This window comes from Microtus ochrogaster, unplaced genomic scaffold (genome assembly GCF_000317375.1).
Source record: "Microtus ochrogaster isolate Prairie Vole_2 unplaced genomic scaffold, MicOch1.0 UNK31, whole genome shotgun sequence".
Taxonomy (NCBI): domain Eukaryota; kingdom Metazoa; phylum Chordata; class Mammalia; order Rodentia; family Cricetidae; genus Microtus; species Microtus ochrogaster.
This window is the reverse complement of record NW_004949129.1, coordinates 2,112,947-2,125,676: the sequence shown is the minus strand read 5'-3', so window position 1 is coordinate 2,125,676 and position 12,730 is coordinate 2,112,947. Positions and strand designations below refer to the sequence as shown.

Genomic DNA, 12,730 nt, shown 5'->3' with positions numbered 1-12,730 from the left:
TAAATAAATAAATAAATAAATAAATAAATATTTAAATATTTAAAAATTTAAAAATAAAAATAAATCATAGCATATAGCTAGATATTGGATTAGGTTTTTAGAGCCAAGTGTAAAACTATCATAACTAAAGATGAATACAAATGTGATGGTTGTGATGTCATACATTTTTGATCCCAGCACTCAAGAGGCAGGGAAATGTAGATTTCTGTGATTTCAAGACCAGTCTGGTTCTGCATAGGAAGTTCCTGACCAACCATTGATCTCAAAAAAAAAAAAAAAAAAGAAAAGAAATAAAGAAAAAAAATTGTCCATCAAACTCTGCAACTCTTTATTATAGTTTTTCCTGGATTATCTAGTAGTTCGGCTGTTATGTAGCACAATCTGACCTCAAAATTTAAGATCTTCCCGCCTCATGCCACCACACCCTGGTGCCTCATACTTGGCTGTTTCACTGTTCATTAACACTTCCACCAGAGGGCAGACTATAAATAAGAAAATGATTTTCGTTTGGTAATTTAGTTTTCATGTACTTATTAAGAAAGTGTAATGATTGAAACTATTTTTCCATTTATTTACCTCTCTCCATTAGTATAAAATTATTATAGATTGGCAACATCAGCACTTTAAATCCAAAGACAATATAATTTATAATTTATATTTTTAGTTTTATTTCTTTAAGAAGCTTTATTAACTTTAGTAGTTATTTAATAAAGGTGGTATAACTGGAAGAATGTAAACTTAAACTGCCATTTTCACAGCTATGTTTTTTAAAGTTGGTTTGGGTTTTCTTGTTGTTCCTCACCCCCCCTAACCCCCAACTATTAAAATTCTTGGTTTTCATTTCATGAATAGGCTCCAAATACTTCCTTTTAATGTCACTGGTACTTAGATGTTCTCTTGTAAAGATAGATAAAGTAAGTAGTGTTGACAGTAAAAGGCTCTGAAATATAAATACATACAGTTCAGTTACCCTATCCTTTCAAGTTATTCTTCAAATTCTAAATTTTAAGTAGCCGATTTATTTTTCTGCCGTAAATTATTTTTTACCTAGTACTCAGATAACCAGCCAGTCAACAAGTAACTTGGAGTTTCATATTATAAAGTGTTCAGAACTGTAAGTTGATACCTTGCCTCTTCTTCTGTCTGCTTGTGCTTCCAATCCCAGAAGCTCTAGACTGTTTATCCTATTTGTTGTTTCATATAGCACATGGCCTTTTCCACTGCAGTGTTAAAATTGTATTTTGTTTTTAGAGTACTTTCATGTGCATACTTGGGGGGTGGAAACTTAGTTACAAAGTATATGCCAGATAATTATACTACAGAAATATCAAATTGTAACCAAAAACTGACTTTGGCTTGTCTAAGTATGGACATTACATCACTAACTAACAAAATAGAAGAATGATCGTAGAGATGTTTTTAAATGTTTCTATAGGAAAAGGAAAAATTTGTCATTTGAAAGATAAAACCACAACATCAAACCTTTGCTTTAGCAGGTTGACTCTCAAATCTTTGAAGGCATTTTGGCTTAGTAGTTGTGTGGCCTCCAACTCATGTCATTTTACTTTCATCTCTTGCTTTGATAAGAAGTCATTCTCAGGCAAATTAGGCAGCAATAAAAAAAGCAAAATTTTGGACATATTTCAACAAAGAGATCTTAGTTATAATTGAGTGTAGTATTAGTTCAGTATATTTCTGAATAGTAAATTCTTAACGCAGGATGAACGTGTTTTATCAGCAGTCCAGTTCTGCATAACACTGCTGGGGTGATTTTTCTTTTTCATAGAATAAAAAAACATGCAGAAGATTAGAAAATAAAATAGAAAATTACAGTAGGCTTACTTTGGTCTTTGCAATTGTAAATAGTCTTCCTGAATAATGGTGTAGTTGGTTAATATCCAACTTGACGATATGGTTATGGGGAGAAATGACTAAAGTTTGTTGAAGTGAAATGACTTTTTATACATATCAAGTTTTTTCTTGATTGCTTCTCTCCTGCATATTCTTTTAAGTTGTATTTCAAGTTAGTCTTATATCATTTAACATTGTGTAAATGTGTTAGCCAGGTCTGTAGGTTATACAGAAAGATTATGTCCTAGAAATGTGATGACAACGTGTATATTGTTCCTTTTCGTCTTCCTTCTCTCTACTTTATTTTCAAAAATGTTTTTATCTAACAGCAGAAGGGATGGAGAGGTTGCCAACAATCTGAACGGCTTTTTAAGGAATGAAATCTCAGACAAAAAAATTCAGGACAATCATTTGAAACATAACATCTTTTATACCAGCTATTAGATCCATAATACAACTGTTTTACTTCTAATCACTTGATTATTTTATTTATAAATTTCAGTTTCCTGATCCCAAGATTTTATTTAATGAATCTGGTTACTTGTATTGGTATTTATCTATGTTGGGTAGTATGTGTTTGTGTTTATAATCACATGTGATTTTTAAGATGGTGTTTAAAAGAAGTAACCCTTCCACAGCATGTCCTCCTCACATTCTTCCACCAGAGAAGAGGCCCCCTGAGCCCCCTGGACCTCCACCGCTGCCACCTCCACCCCCTCTGGTTGAAGGCGATCTTTCCAGCGCCCCCCAGGAGTTGAATCCCGCCGTGACAGCCGCCTTGCTGCAACTTTTATCCCAGCCTGAAGCAGAGCCTCCTGGCCACCTGCCACATGAGCACCAGGCCTTGAGACCAATGGAGTACTCCACCCGATCCCATCCAAACAGGACTTATGGAAACACTGATGGGCCTGAAGCTGGTTTCAGTGCCGCTGACACTGATGAACGCAGTTCTGGTCCAGCCTTGACAGAATCTTTGGTCCAGACCCTGGTGAAGAACAGGACCTTTTCAGGCTCTGTGAGCCACCTTGGGGAGTCCAACAGTTACCAGGGCACAGGGTCAGTGCAGTTCCCAGGGGACCAGGACCTTCGTTTTGCCAGGGTACCCTTAGCATTACACTCAGTGGTTGGGCAACCATTCCTGAAGTCTGAGGGAAATGGCAACTCTGTGGTACATACAGAGACCAAATTGCAAAACTATGGGGAGCTGGGTCCAGGAGCCACTGGGGCCAACAGCTCAGGAACAACTCTTCAGTGGGGGGGCCCAGCTCAGTCTTCTGCTTATGGAAAACTCTACCGGGGGGCTGCAAGAGTCCCACCTCGAGGGGGAAGAGGGAGAGGAGTTCCTTATTAACCCAGAGACATCATTGCCCTTGAAAATTCCTTCCCTATCCATCTTTCCATCTAGTCCTCTGAACCTTTAATCCCTTGCCAGAGCAAGGTAATCATCTGTATTTGACTACTGCAACTATGTCCATTGTTTTCCTTGCTCACTTGCTACTAGCAGGCGACTCAATGATCTTGGCACCAGTTCCTCCTGGATGGGCAATAGCCAGAATATTTACTTCTGCTTTATGTAGGAGCTATAGTAGAAAATATGGAGAAGAAGAGACATTTGGTTGAAAAGTAATTGTTGCATTAGCTTATTGCCTGCCCTTGAGCAGAAGAGAGAGGACAGTTTTGTTTTGAGATGGCTCTAGAGAGGCTTTGGGTTTCAAAAATATTTTTGTTTTGTTTTTGTTTTTTCTCTCTGTATGTGTGTGTGTTTGTGTGTGGTTTCTTTTGAATTTTTATTTAATTCCCCACCCCACCTTTAAAGAGAATAGTATTCACAAGATCTGAGCTCCTCTTAGGCTTTTGCTAGAAGGGAAACAGTGGCTTCAATGTTTCCTTTCTCTCTACCATCTCCCATTTTTGCTTCAGTTGAGCATCTTGTACATACATTTTCCAAATAAATTAAGTTTGCTCAATTTTGACAATTTTTCCCTCTTCCTGCGCTTAAAACAGGCTGTAGAAAGTGGCATTCTTGGGCAAGAAGGGAGACTTTACCCAATTTTTGCTTTTTGCTTTACTTTTTTCTCCTCCTTTCCCCTTGCCTTTTTGTCCCCCTCTTTTTCCTTCCACTATGTTCCTGCCCCTATTCTTTTATCTTTTTGAGGCATTTGTTTGATAGAAAATATAGTAGAGATGCCCAAGAACCTGGAATGATTCTTTTCTTTCTTTTTTCTTTTTTTCTTTTTTTTAAATAAAGGAAAGGAAATTCAAACTCTTACATTGTTCTCTGTAACTCTTCAATTCTAAAATTTTCGTTTTGTTTTTTAAGCCATGTTACGATGGGGAGGTTGATTTGTTAATGATAGTACATTGCTGCTGAGCTGGTGGTGGGAGGTGGTACCTCCAAACCCAGAAGGGTAATAAGATCAATGAGCATGTTGTTTACATGTATATTTTTATGTTTTTTTAAAGCCTTTCAAACAGAGCCTTGTGATATTGTCAGAGAAAATCTTGGAAATACATGGATATATAACCTAGCTTAGGGTGTATATCTGAAGATATATCGATTTCTGATACCTTTAAAGAAAATGCTTTAAGCAGCTTACCATGTAAAAGAACAGTATTGATAAGTATACATCACAGCATGCATGTATAGCCTATTTCTAATAGAGAGCATTTTGATTGTGGTAAAGGGTATATAAAATATGATTTCCTGACAAGAACCTTGCCTTACCAAAACAAAATGTGGAAGAGAGAAAGGATCTCAGATTACTTGAGAGGCTTCTCATTATGGCTTCCATTACTTCCATCAGCATCTGGAGTATTTTAAAAACATATGTCATATATTGATCTGCACAGACTTGGGAGTTTGTGAACTGTAGGTTAAGCTCCCTTTTACAGAGAAAAGCAAACATACTTGAGCATCTTGGAGAATAGTTTTCAGAATTCAAGTAAAATTTCATGTTTCAATACCAAGTTCTTAAGTTAAAAAATATATTTAGAAAGATATATTAATTTTTAAAATAAATTTAAAGAGGTGAAAGAACCCTCTCCAGCTACATAAAAACTATTTTCCCCTGTTACTGAAATAAATACCAGTGTGTATATTTCTTTATTTTCTGTGTTTTGATATGGCTTTGCCACAGGGCCAAACACTAATAGTAAGTGAACCTTCTAGCCATTTGGCATTGATAGCTTTTTTATGCCAGGATGTCTGGTTAGATATCCTAGGAATACTGAGATGCTATCCATAGATTGCATTAAAGTTTTATCTGTACTTTCAGTCTGCTACTAGTTAGTCCTCAGACATGGGCCTTATTTTAGGATATTTTATTATAAGGTGTTGAACCCCAGTCCCCTATTTTTGATTAAAGAAACTGAGCAGGGATACTTTCTAAAGTATCTGTTCAGTGAAAAAAAAATTGTTTTCCCATCAAATATGAATAAATTTCTCTATATATTTTCATTGTATTTTGGTTATAGATAGTCATCAATAATGTTTTCCCTTCCCGTCTGCCACTATATTTTTAATTATGCCAAATAGTCTAAATAATTTACGTAAACTTCCATTTCCCCATCCCTGCTAGGGAAGGGGGTGAGTATGTGAATGTGTGTATATGTATGTATGTTCCCATTTCACCCCCACCTCATTTTGGAAGTGTAACCTATAAAAATATTTTTTATGATAATTTTGACTACTTCTGAAAGCAAAGGAAAATAACACATTTAATCCAGAAATCTATGGAGGAAGAAAAGGTATTTGGTCATTTTTCAGCTACACTATATATAAACATAATGAAAGTAAAAATTTGGCTGAATTTTCAACCCAACTGGTTAAAAAGTAGATACCTAGTTAATTCCATTCAAAAATGATATGGGTTTTAACTATTGTAGCATTATTAAACACATTATTTTGAACAAACGAGAAATCTGATTTTGTTCATGACTAAGAGACAAAACTGGCTTGACCATGATCATTTTTGTATGTGGTTTTAAAAGCACATTTGCTTAACCCAGTTTCCTTATTTTTTTCTATCTCTCTATATGGATAAGGATTCACAAATGACATAAGAAATATGTATTTAAAACAGGGCAATTAGCACAAGTTTGTATGTAGTACTTTTGTTAGCTTATGCCATAATCACCACCCAACATGTGTATGTGTGTATGTGTGTGTGTATAATATGCGTATATAGGTACAGTGCTAAAGTGGTTACCAGCAGGTTTTGAGAGAGAATGGTGCATTGGAAAAGTGTCAGTTGCCACCTCATTCTCCCTGATTTATAGGTTCCTGACACTGTATTCCTTTCTCTCTCTTGTTTTTGACCCCCATTGGGTGTACCTTGTCTATGTACAGATATTTTGTAATATATTAAATTTTTTCTTTCAGTTTATAAAGATGGAAAGTGGAGATTGGAAAATTAAATATTTCCTGTTAATATACCACTTTTGCTCCATTGCATTTACTTCTAATTTCTGTACCCTTTGAGCATATCTAATCATATATGAAGGACATTTTTTTCCTTTATGTTATGGGTTCTCAATTTCGGAAGACTCATAAACTAACAAAACAAAACAAAAATTCTCAGGGTTTGGAGAGGTACTTGAGAATACTAGAGTAGAAACTAAAGAATTAAAAATTGAGCTAAGGGAATCCATAAGAACATGATTTTAAAAAGAAAAAAGTAGAGAATGGATGGTAGTATGAAGCCATCAAGAGTTGAGCTTCATGTACCCTGACTGACTCCTCCTGGCAGGAGAGGTAAGTGGGTTTGAGCTCAACAGTCATCAAAAGAAGCTGGTAAGAAGCTGTTTAGACCTAAAGGATACTCTGAAACCAGGATCTCCACCATTTCACCCAGTCTGGTTTCCAGTCTTATAGAAGAGGATCAGCATGGGGGTTAATGTGTTCAGCAACCTTTGAGATTTCCTAACAGCAGTAAGCCAAGAAATGAAGCAGAGCTGTTTAAAGGATAAAATCTATATTATTCTTAAGATCTTTCCCAGCTCTACCAGAGGGGAAAGTTGTTTTAGTTCTGCTTATAATTTAAAACACTAAGAAGTCCTTGACCATACATGCTACAGTCTAGCTAGGAAAAAGGCAAATAAAATCTATCAGGAAAAAGGAAGAGGAAAAAATGTCTGAACTTTGTATGTGGAATGAGCAAGTTTTAGAAGTATAAGTGGCACCCAGGCCATGGAAAATGAAGGATTAAAAGCTACTGCTGAGGATTGCTGACTTGAGCTAAATTTCTCTGTTTTTGGTATCCTTTGCTTAAGACAAAATCATACTCTTTTTGACCCTGAAGGAGAATGGAGAGCTCAAGATATTTCCAATTCCAAGGATTTTGTTAGTAGTCTCTGCAGAGACAGTGACTTGGTTTTTAGGTCATTATACATTGCATGTCTGACTAGATGTGAATTTCCAGCTTCCAGAGTGTATTGCTTCTGCTTTATAACAGTGGCTGTCTTAATTCTGTGTCTAAAGACAGAGGACTAGCCTGTACTTTTTTCTCTTCATGCACAAAACCATTCCATGTAGAAAGCCTTTTCAGTACCCAAATATCTTTAGCACTCTTCTCCCGGATATACACCCTTAATTTTAAAAAGGCTAATGCCTATAGTAAGTTAACACTGTTTTTCATTGTAAACTAGGGGTTCTTTTATTTAAAAATTATCCTACCTCTCCATTGGATTTTATAAATTTACTGAGTGACTTTTCACAGTTTAATAATTCTGAAGGGCTAGGTGGAATGAGAATGAGGAGTTCCTTAGTGAAGAAATAGCCTACCATTTCAAGGAGACGGTCTGCTGAGTATTTTAGTTGACCTGAGAGGTAAGGTGAGATTCCTGGACACTAATTGATTCTGTTGTCTGGCTAGGTTTTCTCTCATGTGGGAATACCTCCCAAAAGTTTCTGTAGCCTTAGACTACTCAAGTAGGGGATTCCTCTAGCCGAGGTTGGAAGATAACCTTTGGGAATCATTGGTGCTGTCTGTCCTATCCCTCCTCACTAGGTAGCTGTCATCCTATCTACCTACTTCCTTTCCTTTTCTTGCTTCTCCTTACCTTTTTTTCTGTCCCACTCAGGATCCTACTAGGATGATTTAAGTCTACCATAATTACTAATGACTTAACTCTGCTGGGTATTTAGAGTTATTACCATTTCATGGTTTTTGAAATTTTTCCAAACAATTCAGAGAACAAGTATCTAGATCTTTAGCTTCTGGGGTGAGATTTAAAGAGCAAAAATAACCATGCTTTCTCATTGCAAAGGTATGAAAGGAACTTTTGTGTTATGTTTCAGTAATCTTGCTTCCACTCTTTGAATCTTCACTTCTTCATCTCCCACATCCTTAGGGTATTGCTTTTGCTGGTGACATTTCTAAGTTCAGTTGTAGATGGATATATATGGGAATAAAGCTTGTTGAGAAGAAGGCTATCATACCGAGTAGAAAGCAAATGCAGGTTGTTTTTATGCTCTGGTGATTATCACTAGGGTGCCAAAAATATTTTGACCACCAGGTTGCTCTCATATCATTTATCTAAAATTAGTAATCCAGGCCGGGCGATGGTGGCGCACGCCTTTAATCCCAGCACTCGGGAGGCAGAGGCAGGTGGATCTCTGTGAGTTCGAGACCAGCCTGGTCTATAGAGCTAGTTCCAGGACAGGCTCCAGGGCCACAGAGAAACCCTGTCTTGAAAAAAAAAAAAAAAATTAGTAATCCAGTACTGAGAAAGACTGATGTGGAGTTAGTCTTTCATAATCTTTAGATAGGTAATTGTTGGTGAAGCTTTCTTATTACACAGTTCTCAACTTCAACATACTTCTCTGAATTAAGAATATAGGCACACTTAGATATAGGATATAGTTCACTTAGATGTACCCTTAGGACCTGGAAATAAATAAATTTTTTAAAGATAATATTTTTAATTTTTCTGTGTGCTTACGTATCATATTGTGTGCAGGTGTCCAGCAAGTCCAGAAGTGGGTATCTGATCCCCTGGGGCTAAAATTATAAGCCATTGTGAGCCACTTGCTGTGGATACTGGGAACTGAGCTCAAGTCTTCTGAAAGAGAAACGTGCTTTACCACTGAGCCATCTTTCTAGCCACCATAAATAAATTTTTTTGGTGTCTGAATCTAAGGTAACTGTAAATCCTAGTTGATAGTTGTAGAGCAATAAAGAACAATGTATCCAAACAACCATCTCAGGTTGTTTGAAGTAAAGTTCTAAAGGACACAGCATAGCAGCCAGTGAGATGAACAAAGCCTGTCTTCTCTCCCTGAAAGTAGGGTGCTTAATGAAGGATACTGCTAGTGAAGATCATTGTTAGACAGCACTCCACCAGGCTAATGCTTCGGAGCCTGATGTGTCTAGATTTAACCTCTCAGGAAGAACTCAGAAACTTCTAACTTGCTTCAGACCGGTATTTGCAACTTGTATTAGGACTCAAAGGCTTTATTTAAAAAAGAAAAAGAAAAAATACACCAAAAAACAAAACATAAAGAGGTAGTACAAATAGGTCAGGAAGGGAGAACTGCAGCTGTTGTGGCAGTGGTTTATGAGGAGGAAAAATTGTGCTTGAGCTAGTAAAACTTAGGAGGTGTTTGCTGTTTCACTATTCTGTGGTGGTCCTATTAAGGTAATTCTGTTAGTCAAGAGTTTCCCTTGGTCACACTGGTACCTTTAGGCTTAGAGAATGGACCTAGAACCCCCAGACTACCGAGTAGAAGGACATTCCTTCAGGGTGTCTAAAGAACATCAGCAAAAACAAATTCATAATTTTTTTTTTGAAACTGTCTCACTAGCCTCAAATTTAGAGATCCACCTGCCTCTGGAGTATAGGCCACCATGCCTGGCCTATAAACAAAAGTATTAAGCAAAGAACTAATATGTGACATTTGCATACCAATGCTGTCTGTATGGTTCAAAAGTAATTCAGAAATAAGGAGTAATGTGGTAGAAGTTACTTGTATTTTCCAAGTATTTGTTATTTTTGAGAAAGGGTCTCTCTAGTCCTGCCTGTCCTGGTTCTAGACTAGACTGGCCTGATACAGAGTTGCACTTGCCTCTGCCTCCTAACAGTTGGGATTGAAGATGAGCCAGCACACCTGGCTCAGGTTCTAAGGTCAACCTTCAAACTGCTCCTCTTCCACTTGGTTTAGATGAGCAATGCATAGAAGAGCAGAATATATGAATTAAGAGTCTCAGAATAAATGAGCCAGAAAAGAACATTAGCTTGATTATTTCAGTGCCGTCTGACAAATGAAGACAGACCCAAAAAAGCAGAGAAACCTATCTTGGGAGAAAGAAGCGAGAAAAAAGGAACTCACGTTAAGATACCTACTATGTGCTAAGCACTATTGCATTACGTGTGTGTGTATTCACACACACACATGTACAACCAAGGGACTCACTACATACCCCTAGCTGGCCAGGAACCCACTATATTGACCAGGCTAGCCTTGAACTTTGCCTCCCAAGTGCTGGATTAAAGGTGTGTACCATCACAACTGCTTTTGGTGTTTTGATTCTTGGGCAACTGAAACCAAAAGTTGGAAGGAATAAAAGAGGAATGTCTTTGAAGATCCTGAGCTATGTGCAAGAGATAAGGGGTATGGTAGGCTACCTTTTCCTCTGTAATCAACCACAAGGATAATCTAAAATAAGTGAAGAATCAACATTTTAGGATGAGATTGGGCTAAGGAAATAATCACTGCTCATTTGAAAGGAGCATATAACTTCACTATTCTAAAATGATGATTAGGGGCAGGTTTTACAAGGCATTAGAATTGATTTCCATTCTAGAAATTTGGATTATCTGAGAATATAGGATTAATTTTAGCTATAATAGGGAATAGGGCCCGAACATGGTTAAGCGAATCTATAATCCCAGAATATGGAAGGCAGAGGCAAGAGGATCAGAAGTTTAAGGTCATCCTCAGCTACATAGAGAATTCAAGCCCATTGTGGAACGTGTGAGGTCCTGCTTTCTTTTTTTATGAGACAAGGTCTCACTATATAACTCTGGCCGTCCTGGCACTCAGTACATAGACTAGGATTTCATGCAGAGATCTGCCTCTCTGCCTCGCAGGTGCTCGGTTAAAGGTGTATGGCACCACAGCCCAAGAGATCCTGATTTTTGTTGTTTGGGGTTTTTTGTTTTTTGTTTTTTTTTTTTTTTGGTTTTGTTTTGTTTTTCGATGCAGGGCTTCTCTGTGTAGCTTTGGAGCCTGTCCTGGAATTTGATCTGTAGACCAGGCTGGGATGTGTGAGATTCTGTTTTGTTTTTTGTGAGACGGGGTCTCACTTATATAGCGCTAGCTGTCCTGAAACTCACTACATAGACTAGGATCTCATACTGCCTCTGCCTCCCGAGTGCTAGGATTAAAGGCATGTACCACCACTGCCTTGCTGAGATGCTATAAAAAAAAAAAAAGAGCTTTCATCCTTAAGGTGTCCTTAAAGAAAATGTTTAAATATTATGAGTCAATGAGGTAATTTTGTGTGTGTGTGTTTTGCCTTCATGTATGTCTGCACCATGTGTGTTGCCTAGTGTGTGGGCAGAAGAGGTCATCAGATCCCTTGGTACTGAAGTTAAAGATAGTTGTGAGCTACCTTGCAGGTACTGGGAATCAAAACTGGGTTCTCTGGAAGAGCAGCCAGTGTTCTTAACCACCGAGCCATCTCTCCAGCTCCTCCCTTTATTTTTGTTTGAAATCATGAAACTGAATTTGTAATTTATTTTCTCTTCGAGGCAGGGTTTCTCTGTGTAGCCCTGAGTGTCCTGGAACTCACTCTGTAGACCAGTCTGACCTTGAACTTGGTGATCTGCCTGCCTCAGTCTCCTAAATGCTGGGATTAAAGGTGTGTACCACCACTACCCTACCTAAATTTATAGTTTGGAAAGACCTGATGTCCTTTGGAGCAGGTGGCAGCCTGAAAGTTGACAGAGTACAGTGTCCAGAGAGTTATGCCGTGACAGCACCTTCATTGAGAAGCAGGAATATCATTAGTTACGTCATGTCCGGAATACAGGACAGCATGATAAGCAAGAACACCAAGAGGAGGTCCCACCTTTAGAAAGCTTCTGGACTTAGTGAGAGAGATGAGTCTTACACCTGTCTGAGGTATAGGGAATTGATATTTTTTGTTTAGTTTGCTGTGCTTTTCCATTTGAGACAAAGGCTGTGTCACCTAGATGAGCTTCAACTGTAGTCCAGGATGGCCTCATAATTCTACCTCAAGAGCTTGCTGATTTAAGAACATGTATTTTTTATAAGTCTGTAGATAGTTGTGCAGGTTATGAAGTAAGCCTAAACCCTAAGAAGAAGCCAAAGCAAAGAAATAAGTAGAAAAGGTAGAAATAATCAGAATGACTCTTTGAAAGTAATGGGCTGGAGAGATGGCTCAGAGGTTAAGAGCACTGGCTGCTCTTCCAGAGGTTCTGAGTTCAATTGCCAGCAACCACATGGTGGCTCACAACCATCTATAATGAGATCTGGCTCCCTCTTCTGACTTGCAGGCATATATACAGACAGAACACTGTATACATAATAGATAAATATTAAAAAAAAAAAAAGTAAAGATGGCAAGACATAGTTCATAGTCCCAAGACATAGTTCATAGTCCCAAGTAATTTTTAGGGACTCAAGTAGTTCCAGTCCCGCTGTCTCTGTGACTTTGGGGAGGAAGAAAACTTGGGTTCTGTGCCCCATATAAGATCATCTTACTAGCATGGTGGAGGAGAGGGAGAAGAGGGCATTATGTGTGTTCTCTGTGAGGACTGGAACAAAAAAGATGTATTAAGAAATGAAGTTCAGGCCGGGCGATGGTGGCGCACGCCTTTAATCCCAGCACTCGGGAGGCAGAGGCAGGCGGAT

General features: G+C 37.9%; 1 protein-coding gene across 11 annotated transcripts in view; it reads left to right on the top strand.

The window, feature by feature from the left end:
• Positions 1–12,730, top strand: part of Cdk12 (cyclin dependent kinase 12) — a 78,428-nt gene that overhangs the window by 50,475 nt on the left and 15,223 nt on the right. For 7 of the 11 annotated variants that reach the window (XR_003378853.1, XR_003378852.1, XR_003378851.1 and 4 more), the window contains exon 14: positions 2,490–2,907. The exons of 1 other annotated variant lie outside the window; for it this stretch is intronic. Coding sequence is in view for 4 of the 10 variants with exons in the window: in XM_026789896.1 (XP_026645697.1) it covers positions 2,490–2,907 (418 nt within the window). In the remaining 6 variants the exon portion in view is untranslated. Of the gene's footprint in view, positions 1–2,489; positions 3,553–12,730 lie in introns of those variants that run through there. 3 more of the 11 variants (XM_005368291.3, XM_005368290.3, XM_005368292.2) reach the window with 2 other exon arrangements.